Source organism: Bubalus kerabau, chromosome 2 (genome assembly GCF_029407905.1).
Source record: "Bubalus kerabau isolate K-KA32 ecotype Philippines breed swamp buffalo chromosome 2, PCC_UOA_SB_1v2, whole genome shotgun sequence".
NCBI lineage: Eukaryota > Metazoa > Chordata > Mammalia > Artiodactyla > Bovidae > Bubalus > Bubalus kerabau.
Genome location: NC_073625.1, coordinates 99150763 through 99170845, shown reverse-complemented (window position 1 = coordinate 99170845; position 20083 = coordinate 99150763). Strand labels below are relative to the sequence as shown.

Here is a 20083-nt window from a genome sequence, read left to right as displayed (position 1 = left end):
GTGGGGTCGCAGAGAATTAGACACAACTGAGCGGCTGAGCACACATACATGGGATTAAAATGAAAACCTTGCTGTATGTCCAATATTGTAAAGCATTTATCCTCCAATTAAAAGTAAATTTTGAAAAAAAAAATTAAAAAGAGAAGGTTTATTTTTCTGTCTTTATCTGTGCCTTTTGTAACATATGCACTGAATTTTTATCATCATAGCCGGTGTTTGAGACTAGAAAGTAGGCTTATAGGAAAAAATCTGTGCCCTATAAGAAGGCAGGGACATGACTGAGTCATAGTCACATAAGTTCCAAGGCTGGATAGATCAAATGAAGGCTTGGCAAGCTTATTGTTTCTTACTTTTTTCTGATTAATGTGAATTTCACTTTTCAGTTTCAGAATTAATTACGATTAGCCCTCCATCCCCCTAAAGAGGACAAAGTTGAGGTTACAGTCTAAAGTATGAGTAGTTTAAAAGGTAATTATACCTTTTAAATGCTTAGCCATAGGTTATAATCTAACTCTAGGTTATAATACCTTAAACATGGACTTACCATGTTCATTTAGGAGTTTATTAGTTGTTCTTACTGTAATTTATCTGTTTGTCATTTTACTAGATGAAAATTAAATGCTAAATATAAAATTATTGAAAAAATTCTCCTCAAGACAACTGCCCATTGGTAAATAACATGGAGAGAATCATGTATGGATGGAACAGCTGAATTTCAATCACACACTCTTTCTCTCGGCTACTCAGTGTGCTTTTAGGTTACTCTTAGCAACTTTCTCGGTGAAACACTAATTTTAATCTTAACCAAAACAAAACTGGAAGGGTAAATACATGATTAAAAAAATAACATTTTTAGGTTTATGCATTATATCACTCTTTTACGGAAGCTGGATTCTTGACAACAGAGCTAGCATCAAAAGTGTAACATATATATTAAAACCTGTGGAGTATTTGTAGTTTATTTGTATGAAAGTATTTTAATTGAACAATGTAAGCACTTCCCCCCACCTCAGGATTTCAAGAGGGTGGGATTTGTCCAATGTATACTTCTTCAAAACAAAATATCTGGATTTCCAGACGTTCTACTAATTTTATAGAAGGTATTACAAATTTCTCTTTTTCTCATTAAACTGATTAGCCAGTTATTTCTCCTCAGCAGTGTGTCTATCAGTCATAAATAGACACGGCAGTTCTGTTCCTCAGGGAACAATGTCTGGAGATATTTTTAATTGACACCGTTTGGGGTTATTACTGGTATGAGATGTGCAGAGGTCAGGGATGGTACTAAACATTCTGTTGTGTGTGGAGCAGTGCCTAACAGCAGCAACTTACCTGACCTAAAGTATTAATAATGCTATGATTAAGAAAGCCTTATATATATAACTTTATTTTAGGGGAATAAAGTATCACCTATAAAGTCAGCATCCATATTTATATTGCCATGATACCATTTAGCCATTGACTCATTATGAAAGAGATTTGAGGTGGCTTGACATGATGTGGAGTTTTGTTTCTCAAAGGTTATTCAATTATAGTAAGTTACCAGTTTAATCTTTGTACCTTGTAAGTTACATAAATGGCTTTATTTCCTGTGATTGAGTTCATGTAATTCTTTGTGTTTTTTTAAGCGCTTAAATATAAATCCAATTATACGAAGGAGAAAGCCATTTTTCTATTAGTTGCTGGACTACTGCTCACTGTCCTTGTCATTGTTGGAGCCTTTCTTTTCATCCCAGGTAAGATATACAGTTATTATGAGGGAAAAGAGGATTGATAAGGTTGAGGACATTTCTGGAGAGGTGCATGTTAGTTTCCTAGGGCTGTTGTTAACAAATTACCACAAACTGGGTATCTTAAGACAATAGAAATTCTCTCACCATTCTGGAGGTCATAAATCTGAAATAAAGATGTTATCAGGGCCTTACACCCTCCTGACACTCTAGGGGAGAATCCATTCCATGCTCTCCTAGCTTCTGGTGTTTGCTGGCCATCTGTGCATCTCCTTGGCTTTTGTGGTAACATAGCTCCCAACTTCCTCCATGGTCACTCCTCCCCTCTGTGTCTCCACTTAATTTCCTGCTGCTTCTCTGTTACAAAGCTACCTGTCACTGGATTCAGGACCCACCTGGGAAATCCAGGGGACATTCCTTCTTTCAGATCCTTAACTTCTTCATGTATTTTACTATATACATTAATATTCACAGATTTGGAGTATCTGGGAGGTGGACATATCTTTAGGGCAGCCATTAGGCCACTACAGAGGCACACTTTATTAGCCAAGACTTGGTAGCGGGAATGAACTTGGGAATCCAGATGGGTCTGAAATTGCAGTTGCCCATGAAGGATGGCAGTGTGAGTTGGGGGGAAGGGTCTGCATCACATGAAAAGAGCAGCAGAGACAGGCTGGGACTCTCAAGTGCAAACTGGAAGAAGCCTTGTTTTTTGAGCAGAACACAGTATAGGCATAATGTTTAGGAATATCAATATGGTAGCTCTTTTTGCAATTGGAGTTAGTAAAGACAGGGGAAGTTCAGCTCAGTTCAGTTCAGTCACTCAGTTGGGTCCAACTCTGTGACACCATGGACTGTAGCACGCCAGGCTTCCCTGTCTGTCACCAACTCCTGGAGCTTACTCAAACTCATGTCCATTAAGCTATTGATGCCATCCAACCATCTCATCCTCTGTTGTACCCTTCTCCTTTCGCCTTCAATCTTTTCCAGCATCAGGGTCTTTTCCAGTGAGTCAGTTCTTCACATCAGGTGGCCAAAGTATTGGAATTTCAGCTTCAACATCAGTCCTTCCAATGAACACTCAGGACTGACCTCCTTTAGGATGGACTGGCTGGATCTCCTTGCAGTCCAAGGGACTCTCAAGAGTCTTCTCCAACACCACAGTTCAAAAGCATCAATTCTTTGGTGCTCAGCTTTCTTTATAGTCCAACTCTCACATCCATACATGACTGCTGGAAAAACCATAGCTTTGACTAGATAGACCTTTGTTGGTGAAGTAATATCTCTGCTTTTTAATATGCTATCTAGATTGGTCATAACTTTTCTTCCAAGGAGCAAGCGTTATTTAATTTCACGGCTGCAGTCACCATCTGCAGTGATTTTGGAGCCCCCCAAAAATAAAATCTGACACTGTTTCCATTGTTTCTCCATCTATTTGCCATGAAGTGATGGGACCAGATGCCATGATCTTAGTTTTCTGAATGCTGAATTTTAAGTCAGCTTTTCCACTCTCCTCTTTCACTTTCTTCAAGAGGTTCTTCAGTTCCTCTTCGTTTTCTTCCATAAGGGTGGTGTCATCTGCATATCTAAGGTTATTGATATTTCTCCCGGCAATCTTGATTCCAGCTTGTGCTCCAAGACAAACCATTCAGTATCACGGTATTCCAAGTCTATGCCCCGACCAGAAATGCTGAAGAAACTGAAGTTCAACACTACTATAAAGACCTACAAAACCTTTTAAAACTAACACCCCAAAAAAGATGTCTTTTTCATTATAGGGGACTGGAATGCAAAAGTAGGAAGTTAAGAAACACCTGGAGTAACAGGCAAATTGGGCCTTGGAATACAGAATGAAGCAGGGCGAAGGCTAATAGAATTTTGCCAAGAGAATGCACTGGTCATAGCAAACACCTTCTTGCAACAACACAAGAGCAGACTCTACACATGGATATCACCAGATGGCCAATGCCAAAATCGGATTGATTATATTCTTTGCAGCCAAAGATGGAGAAGCTCTATAGTCAGCAAAAACAAGACCAGGAGCTGACTGTGGCTCAGATCATGAACCCCTCACTGCCAAATTCAGACTTAAATTGAAGAAAGTAGGGAACACCACTAGACCATTCAGGTATGACCTAAATCAAATCCCTTACGATTATACTTTAGAAGTGAGAAATAGATTTAAGGGACTAAATCTGATAGAGTGCCTGAAGAACTATGGACGGAAGTTCGTGACATTGTACAGGAGACAGGGATCAAGACCATTTCCAACAAAAAGAAATCAAAAAAGAAAAATGGCCTTTGAGGCGGCCTTACAAATAGCTGTGAAAAGAAGAGAAGCGAAAAGCAAAAGAGAAAAGGAAAGATATACCCATTTGAATGCAGAGTTCCAAAGAATAGCAAAGAGAGATAAGAAAGCCTTCCTCAGTGATCAGTGCAATCAAATAGAGGAAAACAATAGAATAGGAAAGACTAGAGAGCTCTTGAATAAAATTAGAGATATCAAGGGAACATTTTCATGCAAAGATGGGCTCAATAAAGGACAGAAATGGTATGGATGGACCCAACAGAAGCAGAAAATATTAAGAAGAGATGGCAAGAATACACAGAACTGTACAAAAAAGATCTTCACGACCCAGATGGTGTGATCACTGACCTAGAGCCAGACATCCTCGAATGTGAAGTCAAGTGGGCCTTAGGAAGCAGCACTGTGAACAAAGCTAGTGGAGGTGATGGAATTCTTGTTGGGCTATTTCAAATCCTGAACGATGATGCTGTGAAAGTGCTGCACTCAATATGCCAGGCATTTTTGGAAAACCCAGCAGAGGCCACAGGACTGGAAAAGGTCAGTTTTCATTCCAGTCCCAAAGAAAGGCACTGCCAAAGAATGCTCAAACTACCACACAATTGTACTCATTTCACATGCTAGTAAAGTAATGCTCTAAATTCTCCAAGCCAGGCTTCAACAATATGTGAACCATGAACTTCCAGATGTTCAAGCTGGTTTTAGAAAAGGCAGAGGAACCGGAAATCAAATTGCCAACATCTGCTGGATCATCGCAAAAGCAAGAGAGTTCCAGAAAAACATCTATTTCTGCTTTATTGACTATGCCAAAGCCTTTGACTGTGTGGATCACCACAAACTGTGGAAAGAGCTGAAAGAGATGGGAATACCAGATCACCTGACCTGTCTCTTGAGAAATCTGTATGCAGGTCAGGAAGCACCAGTTAGAACTGGACATGGAACAACAGACTGGTTCCAAATAGGAAAAGGAGTATGTCTAGCCTGTTTATTGTCACCCTGCTTATTTAACTTCTATGCAGAGTACATCATGCAAAATGCTGGGCTAGAAGAAGCACAAGCTGGAATGAAGATTGCCGGGAGAAATATCAATAACCTCAGATAAGCAGATGACACCACCCTTATGGAAGAAAGCAAAGAAAAACTAAAGAGCCTCTTGATGAAAGTGAAAGAGGAGAGTGAAAAAGTTGGCTTAAAGCTCAACATTCAGAAAACTAAGATCATGGCATCCTTTCGCATTACTTCATGGCAAATAGTTGGGGGAACAGTGGAAATAGTGGCTGACTTTATTTTTGGGGTCTCCAAAATCACTTCAGATGGTGATCATGAAATTAAAAGACCCTTACTCCTTGGAAGGAAAGTTATGACTAACCTAGATAGCATATTGAAAAGCAGAGACATTACTTTACCAACAAAGGTCCATCTCGTCAAGATCATGGTTTTTCCAGTAGTCACATATGGATGTGAGAGTTGGACTAGAAAGAAAGCTGAGCGCCAAAGAATTGATGCTTTTGAACTGTGGTGTTGGAGAAGACTCTTGAGAGTCCCTTGGACTGCAAGGAGATCCAGCCAGTCCATCCTAAAGGAGGTCAGTCCTGAGTGTTCATTGGAAGGACTGATGTTGAAGCTGAAATTCCAATACTTTGGCCACCTGATGCGAAGAACTGACTGGAAAAGACCCTGATGCTGGGAAAGATTGAAGGCGAAAGGAGAAGGGTACAACAGAGGATGAGATGGTCGGATGGCATCAATGGCTTAATGGACATGAGTTTGAGTAAGCTCCAGGAGTTGGTGATAGACAGGGAGGCCTGCTGTGCTGCAGTCCATGGGATCAGGAAGAGTCTGACATGACTGAGTGACTGAACTGAACTGTGCATATAAGTTAAATAATCAGGGTGACAAGATTTAGCCTTGACATAATCTTTTCCCAATTTGGAACCAGGCTGTTGTTCCATGTCCAGTTCTAAATGTTGCTTCTTGATCTACCTACAGATTTCTCTGGAGGCAGGTCAGATGGTCTGGTATTCCCATTTCTTTAAGAATTTTCCACAGTTTATTGTGATCCACACAGTCAAAGAATTAGGTGTAATCACTAAAGCAGCAGTATATGTTTTTCTGCAACTCTTTTGCTTTTTTGATGATCCAACAGATGTTGGTAATTTGTTCTCTGGTTCCTCTGGCTTTTCTAAATCCAGCTTAAACCTCTGAAAGTTTGTGGTTCACGTACTGTTGAAGCCTGACTTGTAGAATTTTGAGCACTACTTTAACAGGGGGAGGAAGGAGATTAATTCAGAAGACAATTTGAAAGAACAATTGCTTTGACTTTGGGACAGGTTGTGTATAGTAAGTGAAGGGAATGGTAAGAGATCCGAGTTTCTCATTGTAATTATGTGAAGTAGTTAAGAAGGAGGCAGAGCCAACTCAAGGTTTGATGTCTTCAGACTTATGTGCTGACATTTACGTGTCTTAAATTTGGTCTAGAATAATAAAAAAAATAGTCATTTATTTTGTGTGAAGTTTTGGGGGAAATATTTTTAAACCTTTTGTAGTTTATAAGAGTGGTATAGAGATTAATACATTTAATAAATTAAGTAATCTTTTGTAAGAGTAGGAGGTTTGTAGGAAAATATTGATTATTATGTTTAATTATTAACAGGTGAATATTCAACAAAGAATGCTTCGGGACTTGGTTTAATTGTACTTCCTACAGTAATATTAATATTACTTCATTACTGTGTATTTATGATAGGTGAGTATTTGTTGTGATGGAATGATTTTGCCCACCTTTTTCATTTAAAGAACAGCATTTTTGGTTAAAATATTCTTGTATTTTTTTTTTAACTACTCAATAGAAGTTGCTTTATTAAAAGATTTCCCAGGCTATTCTTAGTGATATTTTACCCATATGGAATTATTTTAAAGTTGGCTTGGGTTTTCAAGGCATTCAGTTATCTTGTAAAAAATTATTTTTATGTATATTTGATATCAGTGTATTTTTAAAGTTATGCTATATAATTTCCTAATGATTATTATCATATTTTTATTTCAGGTTTTAACTAGTTCTACAAAATAGAATTATAAATAAGAAAGAGTAGCTTTTTTTTTTTTTAGTTATGGCAAATCTTAACATGTAGATATCCAACCTGTAATTGGTGTCATTTTAACTGCATTTTAGGAGTAAATCACTAGCATTTTTGTTAATATTAAAATCTATTTTTTTCTTGTTACCCATGTGACTCTCAGCCTTAGAGCCTATCTCTGGCCTGCTGTACATTGGAAAAGTATTGATTTGTTATAAAATTACAGATCTAGACATAGAAGATAGGTCACTGGGAAAGAATTTACCATCTGACAAGAACTCCAGAGGTGGTCTTTGGTCATAGGCTATTATTTTTGATTGTAGAAAATACAAGCAGAAGTGATTGCTTTTTAAATACTCTCAACCCGCTTTTCCTCCGTCCAGCTATGGGGATGTCCTCCTTCACCATCAGCATACTGATCATTCAGGTACTGGGCTATGTGCTCTCTGTGGTTGGATTCAGCCTCTGTGTCTCAGGTAAGAGTCCCAGCCTTCTCTAGTCTCACCTTGTCTTAGTAGGGCTTTCTCTCGGATGGAGTTCTCTTTCGTTTTCTTCTTGCTTTTATTTTGTAGACTTCAATTTTTTTTAGAGCAGTTTCAGGTTCACAGCAAACTTGAGTAGAAAGTACTGAGTTCCTGTGTACCCCCATAGCAACCTCTTCCACTATCAACATCCCCCACCAGAGTGGTAAATGTGTTATAGTCATTGAACCAACACTGACATATTATCACCCCAAATGCATAGTTTACATGAGGGTTCATTCTTAGTGTTGTATATGCTATGATTTTGATTCATGTGTAATGATATGGATCATAGTCATGGATATGATATCATTCAGTTCAGTTTCACTGCCCTAAAAATCCTCTCTTCTGCCTGTTTATCTTCCCTCTCCCTAATTACCCCAGCAGCCACCAGTGTTTTTAATGTGTCCATAGTATGTTGCCTTTTCAAATTAGCTTCTTTTACTTAGTAATATTCATTTAAGATTTCTCTGTCTTTTTGTGGCTTGATAGCTCATTTCTTTTTAGCACTGAATAACATTCCGTTGTATTGTATACTACAGTTTGTTTATCCATTCACTTATTGAAGGACATCTTGGTTGCTTCCATTTTGGGGCAACTAAGAATAAAGTTGCTCTAAACATCCAGGTGCAGGTCTTTGTGTGGACATAAGTTTCAACTCCAGTGGAGTGCAGTTGTTGGGTTGTATGTTAAGAACATATTTAGTTTTTCAGCAAACTGCCACACTGTCTTCCAAGGTGGCTATACCATTTTGCATTACCACCGGCAATGGATGAAAGTTCCTGTTGCTCAACATCCTTGCCGGCATTTAGTATCATGTGCTCCCCGCACCGAGGATAGTGCTTTCCACATTGCCATGGGTATACTGGCTGTATATGGCTTGTGGGTTGATTCTTTCAGCAGCAAGACTGCTCTGCCTATATCTGTGAGAGAGCTTTTAAAATAACTAGGCTCCATCCAGTGGGTTGGGGCCTTAGGCTTTACACACTATTTCCCATTAGTCTTGATGTGATAAGGTACATATTATACAGACAAAGGATTTTTTTCTTTTAATAATTTGAAGTCATTTCATTGACTGACTTAATAGTGATGAACAAATGTAGATAATTTTTGTTTCTTAATAAAAGGGTAATTTCTTAAAACTTAATATTATTACTGTCATTGCTAGTTCTTTTAAAAAATCAATTATTTCATATGACTTTCTAATATAGAACTTTATTTGTTTTTACAGAGTGTATCCCGGTGCATGGTCCTCTTCTGATTTCAGGTTTGGGTATTATAGCTCTAGCAGAATTACTTGGATTAGTTTATATGAAATGTGTTGGTAAGTCAGCCTTATTTTTGTTAGCCTATGCCAGGAATTTCAAATATACAATCTGGATAATGCTTTTAGTTGATTCTTACTGTCTAGGACCAAAGAAATGCATGAGTAATTCCAAAAATGAGAAAACACAGCAAATGCCACTTTATTTTTTAAATAATTGATTTGAAATCGTTTGTGCTGTGCCTTGTGCTTAGTTGCTCAGTTGTGTCCAACTCTTTGTGACCTTGTGGACTGTAGTCCTCCAGGTTCCTCTGTCCATGGGCATTCTCCAGGCAAGAATATTGGAGTGGGTTGTCATTTCCTTTTCCAGGTATCTTCCTGACCCAGGGATCGAACCTGTGTCTCCTGCATTGGCAGGCCAGTGCTTTACCACTGAGCCACTAGGGAAGTCCCTGGTTTATATTAGTCTCCCTTTAAGCTTCCCTGTGGAGAAGGCAATGGCACCCCACTCCAGTACTTTTGCCTAGAAAATCCCATGGACGGAGGAGCCTGGTAGGCTGCAGTCCATGGGGTCGCTAGAGTCGGACATGACTGAGCAACTTCACTTTCACTTTTCACTTTCATGCATTGGAGAAGGAAATGGCAACCCACTCCAGTGTTCTTGCCTGGAGAATCCCAGGAACGGGAAGCCTGGTGGGCTGCCTTCTATGGGATCGCACAGAGTCAGACACGACTAAAGCGGCGTAGCAGCAGCAGCAGCAGCAAGCTTCCCCGGTGTCTCATAGAGTAAAGTGTCTGCCTACAAGGTGAAAGACCTGGGTTCGATCCCTGAGACCTGGGTTTAACTTTTTAATCACCATTTGTCTGGTTCTTGAAGATGACTCTGCTAATGATGTTGCTCCCTATTAATACTTGAGAATAGTATGTGACCTGCAGTATCCATGCAGCTGATGTAGTATTAGGTGTCTTTGACTGGTGGTCAGCTCTTTGTTCTTTTTTCCCCTCATTATCTGGATTTCCCTCCCTTTTATTCCCATGCTGTCTCTTGCCTTCCCTGTCTGATGACCAGCAGGTCTTGAGATACTGACTCAATGGAAATAGGCATCTTCTAGCTACTGCCCCCTTGATGTTGCTCTCTCCCTTTTTCCACCACTACACCCCTGAGAAGCCTGTGAAACCATTATCATTATAAATGTATTATTCTCACATCAAATTCAAAGTGAAACTGAATTCCTAGCAAGTTCCTCAAACTGTTTTTTCTTTATGGTAGTTTTATAAGTATATGTAAGTGAAGAATTAAGTTAGGTTTTATTTACATTTTGAGACTTTTCTAAATTAACTTTTCAAATCAACTTATCTGATACTAGAGTTCAGAGAAATGCCTTCGGTCAGTTGAAGGACAAGAAGAGAAAAGGTACAGGGAAGTAGCTCTTTAGATAATGTGGTAGACTAGAAAAGTTGATGTATTTTTCATATATAACTGAATATGTAAATATGAGTATATATAACATTTAAGGTTGCAAATTTGAGCATTTGTATTAAGAAGTAAAAATTGTAAATGCTTTCAGTGTAACTTTTACTTGTTGCTGATGCTTTATTTTGGAAAAGTCTAAAGAATGTGTCTTGACTTTTAAATCCAAGCTGTTTATGTCCCTGTGAGAGATTTAACTTTCATTATTTTCATTATTTCCCAATTTAAATTTGTAGCCTTAAATATTACTTAAAGAGTAGGATTTTAAATTTCATTTTCTATGTTATTTTTTAACTGTGTTGAAGTTTGTTTACTGAAACATTTGTTTCATAAAATGAAATCAAGGGTTGAGAACAATAACAATATGAGAAAATATAGAAGATTAAAAAGAACTAACTAAACTCAGCAGTGAAGTTGGGTGTATTATCTATGTAGGGTGCTTATGTTCATTCTTCATAAGGGTCATTACTTGTTAATTTTCTTAAGCCATTACTATTTAATTCTGTATAAGGGAATATAGTAATGTTTTGATACAAATCAACCTCCTAACAGTTAGGAAGCATATTGACCACATCTCACGTATTTTAGAAAGACACAGAATAGATATGTAAAATTAAGTGAAATTTTCTTGCCCATTGTTGGGGAGAGGTGAATCTGGTATCAAAAGATAAAGTTGTCCCTGAAAATTTAAAACCTGGAAATATATTTACTCCTTGTGTCAAGTGTTTTTGGTAGAGAAGAAGCTTTGCAAGTGAGCTTACATGAAATGCTTAAGGCTTGTGATTTATACACACACCCACACTCACATATATACATACATGGCTGTCATGCCTTAGGCCCATAGCAACAGCAGACAAATCACAATCATTCTTTAGTCATATAGGTCATATGCCTATTAGAGAGGATTAACTCAAGCTAAATTCACTTCTGCATTGTTTGGTCTTACATTAGAGGGGTCACAGCTGACTGGTGCCCTTTGACTCAATGTTCTTTATAGAGCTCTTTGTTTCAGAATGGGCTAGCCAAATGTGATGCTCCTTGGACCTAAGAATTAGAACTCAGAAACTTCTTCACACTTTTTTAAGACTATTAAAAGAGTTGCTTGGCAGTTCTTAATACTAATTCTAACAATTTATGAGGTCAAAAATATAGCTTTAAAATCTTACCTCTGACCCTTCACATTACATGGCTGTTAAGTTCTCTTTTCCTAGATAGAACATGGACACAGAGCATGGTTTAGTTGAAGTAAGTTGTATATACATTTAACTACCATGATTGTCCCAAATAAAGTTCTATAATTCTGCTTGGTTTATTTCAGAGGTTGCTAATTGTGATTACCCATATTCCCAACACATTTTATTCCATAGTACTTTAAAAAGACATTTCTTCTTGTTTGGTCTCAAGGGTGCTTTCAAATGCCTCCAGTAAAGGAGATTTACTTTGACACCACACATGGCACTAACAGAGATTGGAATCTCGTGAAAGCAGATACATAACTGATCCTCACAGAGAGTGGAACAACTAAGTGGTTTAGGAATTGGAAGAATCCAACACATCTTTGAAGTCTATGAGTCATGATTTGCCCTCTCAGTAGCAAGAGATAGCGGATGCCCTCCTGCCAGTGTACTTACTTCCTCTCTCTCTCTCTCTTTGGTTCTTTGCCTGCTAGCCAGATAGCTCATCCTCTCCTTAATGTTTTGTTTTTGTTTTTTTTGATCCTATTCGTGTCTTCTCACTGGTCTATTTTCTTACCTTTGGCTCTAAGCTTTGAGCTTCTCCTTGCTTACTTTCTGTCTCCTTTTCACCTTTCTTTCCCTTCACCAGCTTTCTTGTCTTCTTTCTTCTCTCCAGGTTCCAGTGGGAAAGAAACTTTTCAGGCCAGTCAGTTGCCATTTTCCCTTTTGGAACAAGTCTTACCAAGCTTCTGACTTGTCTGTAGATTGGCTTCCCTTGGCTCAGGTCTTACCCCCATTTCCCATCAGCTTTGGAAGCTTGATAGAGAAGGACATGGAGAAGTGGTAGGAAATACTGAGCACAGAAGACCAGAGCAGTTCTAGGGGCCTGCCTCAGTCTGCTCATAAATAAATCCAGTGCCATCATCCAATCCAGAGATCAGTGGAATTGACCATCCAGTAGCATCCTCTTCCTACAGAATGACCCGCAGGGTGTCGCCCCTTGATGCTTTTGTATCTGTAGGACTCGATTCTGTATTTAAGACCAGTTTTAGCTGCTCCTGGACCTTCTCACTTGGTTTTTATAAGGAGCATTTTTCTTCTTCCCTGTGCAACTAGAGCCATTCTTGTGTCACTTTCTTCATCTTCATTAACCAATCCAGTGAGAGGCAGTGAAGGGTAATTTGAAAAGCTAGGAAGGAATACAGACAGAGAAGGGCTTGATTGTAGCTAAAACTAGCTGGCCTCAAATAATTCTCTAAACTCAGAGGGATCTGATATTTTATTTAGTTTGTAAGCTAGCTGGAGCTTTGAAAACTGGAAAGATGGTGGGAGAAAAAAAAAAGGACGGGCTGCAGGAACAACAGCAGGGAGCTAAGGGTGGGCAATTCCACATTCCAGGTGGGTTGAGTAGGGACGGGTGTAAAGCCTACTGCGGGGGTGAGTAGATGACTGTTTTTCCACCACGAAGTATAACAAGTGACTGATTTTGAGGGACATATGGCATGTACAAATGAGAGTGTGTGTGTGTTTATTATTTGATTGGAATGGATTATTTGCATCGTTTTTTTGTGTCAGTGTATATGATTGAGTGTTCTGTACCTTTAATCTGTCAAAGCCAATCTCTTTCAGTGGAGTTTCTGACATGTTTAGTTTTAGCCCTAAATGTTTTATCTTAAAATTAAACATAATATTGCCTTAATTTCTTTCATTTATTAAATTAATTCTCTTATTTTTTTAATGTGATCAGCTTCCAATCACAGGACTATACAACCTCCTAAGGTAAGTTAAAATTTCTTAAATGAATTGGGTGTGATACTTGATGATTTATTCTGAGGAATGGTAATTGAGATATTGAACCCCATTACTCACTGTTCACCATGACATCAAATTAAGAGAACACTGAAGTTATTTCAGGGTTTCCCAGGTTGCACTGGTGGTAAAGAACCCACCTGCCAATGAACGAGACATGAGAGAGGCAGGTTTGATCCCTGGGTCAGGAGGATCCCCTGGAAGAGGGCATGACAAGCCACTCTAGTATTCTTGCCTGGAGAATCCCATGGACAGGGGAGCCTGGCAGGCTACAGTCCACAGGGCTGCAAATAGTCAGACACAACTGAAGCAATTTAGCACACATGTACGAAGTCACTTTATGACCTTTGCATGGATAGATCTAATCTATTTTAAAACTTGGTCATTTACTAGCAATGGGTTAGAATAAATGATTCCTTAAGATTGTGCTGTTTTCTCATGCCCAGAACTGGAAAGTTGGTGTGTAAGAATAATGGTCATTATCTGCTGAAAGAATCTGATTCCAATATATCGCCTCACCTGTTGGACACATTTGAGTTGCATATACAGAATGATATTTCAGGCTTAAAAATGAGGAGAGAAGTTCATATTAAATTGATTTCATTAAAAACAATAATCTATAAAATAAATGGAACTATGGCCAAAAAGTAGCTGTTCTAAATTGATTCATTTCCCTCTTTCCCCCATTTTATAAGCATTTTTCTTCCTCCAAATTGCACTGTAGTTTTTCTGTATCATAAGCTACCTGATAAAATTCCAAGAAAAGGAGCAATTTAGGAGGTAAACTGAAAGGGATAAATGGTGGGGGATGAAAAAAGCCATTTTTTCATCATGGTGACAGGGACAGGAACTACTTTATGGAAATAAGATCTGTAAAGGGCTATATTGTATTCATCTTCCTAAAAAGGATTAAGGATTAGTAATAGCTCTGTCTGGGATGCCAAAAGTGAGACTCTGTCCTGTCTGTGGCAGGAAGGGGTGATTACACATGCCTGTAAAGCTGATAAGCCTCCACAGACATTCCGGAAAGGTGAGGGAAGTGGGGGTCACCTTACCCCACGTGTTCATTCTAAAAAGATTGATACCATAGCTACACAGGTCCCAAACAGCTAGAAGTTTTAAAAGTGCCTCTGTTAAAGATAATTCTGCCATTAGACCCTTCAATCCTAACACCTGTCTTTCCTGTTACCAAGTTCAGTTTGCATGACTTGAAAATGATTGCTCTCATATCTGGCTTAACTGTATTGCTTATTATGTTGCTATCTGTGTTTGTGTTCTGTAATTAGGATTTCTTGAACAGAGAGAGGTAGGGTAGGGTGGGAAGTTCTGCACAGAAAGTATTAAGAGAATGATTCTGTTATTATCAAACTATTAGCTAAACTTGGCAAGCTCTGTCTTCCTAACCTTTATTGCCTTACTTTGTCTTTTGGCTGTAGGATTCACTGTTTATATACAGTTTAAATGTTAGCATATATAAATTATAGTATGAAAGAACATGAAATAAATTCTCTTTTATGTAAATATATTTTAAATATTTTCCAGAAAGCTGTAGAGGAACCTCTTAATGGTATGTGGTTATTACAAATTTATATGTTCTTCTTGATCCATTACCAGATCATAATAAATTGAGTTAGCCCCCAAAGCAGTTAGAATGCTCTCTGTGCCGTGAGAAGAATCTAGTTTTGTTTTTGTTTTTTTTAATTGCCTAGCCTCTCTTTTCTTGATTATTCATCAAGAATTAAGAGTATTGCTTTTGTAGTGTAGTCATCTCTGAGAGAAAAATGCACTGTTCTGTGTCTCTCGAGCCAAGTGATTTTGGGTGGGGGGACTCTCTTGCCTTTTTAATTGGCCAAGATGAAATGTAACACCCCCAGTAGAGAAGGATCTCAATTAGTTTCAATTTTTAATTATAAATTTCAGATACAGTCTATCATCATGGAGTGAGACCAAAGTATCTCAGTTCTCCCCAAATCTAGATCTGTATTCCCAACGACTTTGTGTCCTTTGTGGAGCCTGTGGGTATAACCCACAGGAAGGCTTTCGTAAATAAATAGTAATCTTAAAATTAACTGGGCATGATATTACTGCATATTTGTTTGCCTGGAAATGATTTCTAATTGTGGAATCTTACTAACTGCTTGGCTTGTTACTAATTCTTAGCATTTAAAGAATCAAAAGGGATGATGAATGATGGTAAGTATAAAATCCACCTGCAATTATAGCTTGGTTAAAATATGGACATTGAAAAGAAGTAAAATTGCTTCTTGAAAGTGTGGTGTGTTTTTTTAAGGGACACTGTCAAATCATAAAGGCCCACATTTCTCAGTTTATAAAACTTATTTACTCTGTTACAAGTTGCAAAACTAATAATATAAAAGCTGTAGGGTATCACTAATCAGACTCTCCAGTCATATTGCTCATAACAAAGAAAAATAACTGCTTTAAAAAATAAACAAACATTTTTCAGATGCAGTGTCTGATGACTGAAACTTTAAATGCTCTTTGTAAGACACTTAGATAATTTGGCACAAATCTTTATCATCTTGACAGGGTTTCTTTTGTGCTCATGTTTGGTGATTTTTGTTGCATTTAGCCTGTGGAGACTTAATATCTCTGCTTTTCCAAGCAAGAATTGGGTTCTAACCTTTTGGGAGAGGATTGAAAAAGAGATATTTAGTCACTCCAGCTTTTTGAAGGGGGGACTCTGGGCTAATAATTTTTAATTTTTAATGACTGTTTCAAAGACCTATATTTATTAGTTCTTAAAGCTAATTTAGTATGAGATATTGAGTACTGTAAGCATTCATTTTAATTTTACCTTATCATATTCTGATATTTGAGTTCTGTTAACATTTGAATAATTATGTTTTCATTTTATCAAAACTTTCTTCATACCTTTGATATTTATAGTCATTCCTTGATCATGTAAAATAGTCTGCTTTCAGTTTTACTGTTCTAAAGTCTGTGACCTATGTGCTCACCTCTACAGCAAAATGCAGCATTTAACTCAAGAGGCTATATTCCCCTGAGTGCAATTAATTTTTGCATAAGATTAAAAACACGCCAGTTGTGTTTGGTGAACTCAGTTTAAAACGGTGCCTGGACTGTGTTCAGTAAGCAGTCACAGAATGATCCCACTTTTGTAAATTTGTGTCACAGCCTTTATTACAAAAAATGCATGCTCTGCTAACCACTGCACTCCTAAAAAAACAGGATTAGAAGGAAAACATTAAATGACATTTAAAAAAGAACTGATACCTGAAAGTGTGGCATGGTTTGTCTGTGTTTGCATTGTCGTGTTCTGTTGTTGGTTTTTTGTTTTTGTTTTTTTTAATTTCATTGTTTTTCTCCTTTTCCTACTGTGGTGTCATTCTTCTGTAGTCGTATGAAGAACTCTTCCCCATTTTCAGAAAACCAGTAGAAGAGCCTTGAGTTGCCTCTTCCTTTATTAATTTCCCTTAAGATATGACTTTTGGGGCACCATTGGATAGACAGCAGATTTTGTATTTTCATAGCACATGATAACTATAGCAACCTTTGAAATTCCCTTAATTTTGTTAATTTTAGCTGTTCAGAAATTGTTGGGTTTTTTCCAAATGTCTCTGTGGTGGGCTCTTCCTACTAACAGGTCACAATGCCCATGGTGTATCTGCCTTTTTGGTGAGTGAGGTACCAGGTGCCCCCTTGGGACCACAGTCCCATTTCCTCTTTCACTTAACACCTGATCACATATTTAATTTTCTTACATTAAATGAGTGGTGTCAATCTAAAATGAAAGTGATAGCATATTATTCTAGGATCAGTGTCTTTTGCTTTGGAAAAATCAACCTCTCTTGATTTCTTCTCAGCTAACCCAGCAAACTGAGGTTATCAGACTTTGTTGATTTACATTTCCATTTGGCATTGGCCTTTTGCTTACTGCAGCTAAAGAGGCTAATGGATTGTCTAGTTCATGTTTGTGACCTTTGCAAATCTAAGATTAAATAATTTTTCCTTATTTTTAGATACTGTATATCTGAAACAATTTTCAATTTTTAAAATACATCAACTTGTTAAGGCATAGAAAATAGACATGCATAGCAATTATATATTCATTTTTCAATTTTCCAGAATAACTGAAGTGGAGTGATGGACTCTAATTTGGAGAGTAGTATGACATGAAAGAAATACACTTGTGTTTAAGCACCATGGCCTTGATTCATTGTCCTGGAGAAGAAAACAAGAAAAGTAACTGGTTTCCATCTATGGGAGAAAGTAAATAATTGACCTTTAAATGATTGTTACAGTTAAGTTTTTATTCAAAGCATTTTAAAATTTAATTAATAAATGAATTATGATCTGTGTTGTGTGCCCAATTGATAATCCAGGTTTTTGTTGTTATTTTTATTCAATTAGGGGCAAAAGTAGAGTGGGCAACTTCCAAGAATGATGCCTTCCAGATCCTGGGGCCTCTTAACTCTAGGTCACCAACTTAAATTGGTTCAAGGTGAAAATTTCCTGGCACTACCTTGGTTACCCAGAGCAATCTATGAAAACAGAGGCTTCCATCAAACCTTAGCAAACTTTGGCACAGCCACTTTGGCTGTTATGGTGTTAACTGAATAATGTCTGCCTCTTCTGGGTCAGGGGCATAATATTAAGTACAGACGAGAAATTCATTTAGGAACATCCGGCTGCCTACATGGGGTATGATACTGCTGAGGATCATGGTCTTCATTCTTGGGGGTTGCCACTCACACGTTGTCCCCTCAACATACAGTGTACCAGACCCTTTCCAGATTGAGGGTAATTTTGTTGATGGATGTTTTCTTCCTTTTTTTTTTCACATCCCTTTACATGCTGTCTTGTCCTCCTGTTATTTGCTTCTGCTGTATGAGATGTAGCGCTTTTTCTCCTCTTTGAACATGGTCCAGTGACACAGTAGCATCACTTCAGAAAGGAGCCAGACTTATTCTCAAAGAACTATGTTCACACTTTTCAGCAGAAATAGCGATGGTTGTAACATATGTATCCCCTCCCTCGGATTTGAAGGCACAATCTACAGTGTTTCTTCGCTTCTTTTCTGATCTGGGGCATGAAAAACCAAGATTGAGATTTGAACTCTGAGTCTCCTGCATGGCAACATGTGTGTCACCGTCAGGCCAACAGGCCGGCCCTGAACGGGTGGTTTTACTACTGTTGTATCTGTGTTGCATGATAAACACTCATCATCTCCTCCTGTAGTCCTGCCTCATATTCACTTTACCCGAAGATTGAAAAGTAAAACAAACCCACCCCCCACGTTTCCTACCCCCCATTAGAAGATTAACATTCTGACAGTTGTGGTCACCTGGAGTACTTTTAGATTATTAGGTTTTCTTCCCTTGCGGGTGTGTGTTTGTGTGTGCACATGTGTAAGATAGGCACGTACCTCTTCTGTATGGACAACAGTGAGGTACCTACGGGAGAGCAAATGTTAATTTCATGCTTCTAGTGAGAACATTTAAAAACAAAGATCTTTATTGGGTGGACTTCTATTTGATGTGAATAGTCGATCACTTAAAACGTTTAAAAAGTTCTAGGTAATTTGCCAAGCTTTTTGACTGCTCACCAGTGCCCTCTAAAAATACTGGGTTTTCTTCCTGTTTGTGTAATAAGACATTGCTATTGTAGTTGCATTATTAATAGTTAATTCTTAGTCCATTGAATGTTCCCATGTACCTCGTTTATGCCAAATTACTCGTCATATTTTACGTTGGGACCAAGTGGTTTGCCCATGGCAAACCAAAATTTATGACCTGCTGATGCCTCTTAGAAAAGTGAACATACTATGAAAACAGTTCTTTTTGAAAAAAAGAAAAATAAATGTTCTTCCCTAATTGTGTTCCTGTCCAAAGTATTAACATGTAGAGGGAACTCTATTCCTTTATACAAATTTGATGGCTCCCACTGCTCTTCTTCCTTCTGAAAACATTTGTATTTTACTAATATAGTTTGTTAATTTAGAAATCAATTCTGATGAAAGGAGGAAAAAAGCAGATGGACTTGAAAAAGATCCAAACTCCTGTTCTCTATATGAAATCTTATAATAAACTTTTTTGTGAACCAGAGTTGTACCTTTTAATATGTAGTCAGCTCTCATTTATTTGGAGCTCAGTCTTGGGACTTATCCATCCTTTGTGTTCTCTTTAACACTACCTGTCTTTGGAGGCAGTCCTGCCCTAGACAGCACACAGAGGTGGCAGGAGAAAGGCCAGGTATGTTACTGTTACCCTTGCTGTTACTTGTCAACTTCTCTGGAAGAGGGACCACAGCAGCAGGCGTCCTCTTAACTTGGGCATCGTTGGGCCAGTTCATTCTCTTTAAATTAGACTTGTAATGACAGTAAGTTTTCTGTGACACCAAATTAAAGTTGTTAGCTGTTTTGAGTATCAATATTATCTGTTACCCCCATAATATGCTTTTTTAATCAGTGATCCCAATTTCTGCCGTCGACTTCAGTTTTATTTACTGTATGTTCTCAGAGTGACAACATTTGTCATTTTGGCAACAAATCAAATTCTCTCTCCTTTAACATTATCCTCCCACCTCTGCTCCCCTTCTGGCTCTCCTTTGCGGTCTGTGCCTATCTGGCTGCCTCTCATCTCTTACTTAACTTTCCTAGTACTTTGTGTGTCTCTGCTTAGCTCTGTTGGGTTTTTGTCTTGCTCCTCTCATTCAGTTTTAAAAATTCCACCATAAAACAAGAGCCT

General features: G+C 38.0%; 1 protein-coding gene across 1 annotated transcript in view; it reads left to right on the top strand.

Annotated features, from left to right (window-relative positions):
• CD47 (CD47 molecule) overlaps positions 1-17694 on the top strand; it is a 63218-nt gene extending 45524 nt beyond the window's left edge. Inside the window, exons 4-11 of the mRNA XM_055568071.1 lie at positions 1629-1736; positions 6689-6781; positions 7496-7588; positions 8865-8957; positions 13291-13322; positions 14895-14919; positions 15513-15545; positions 17463-17694. Coding sequence (XP_055424046.1) covers positions 1629-1736; positions 6689-6781; positions 7496-7588; positions 8865-8957; positions 13291-13322; positions 14895-14919; positions 15513-15545; positions 17463-17467 — 482 coding nt within the window. The 3' untranslated portion in view covers positions 17468-17694. The remainder of the gene's footprint in view (positions 1-1628; positions 1737-6688; positions 6782-7495; positions 7589-8864; positions 8958-13290; positions 13323-14894; positions 14920-15512; positions 15546-17462) is intronic.
• The last annotated feature ends 2389 nt before the right edge of the window (positions 17695-20083 follow it).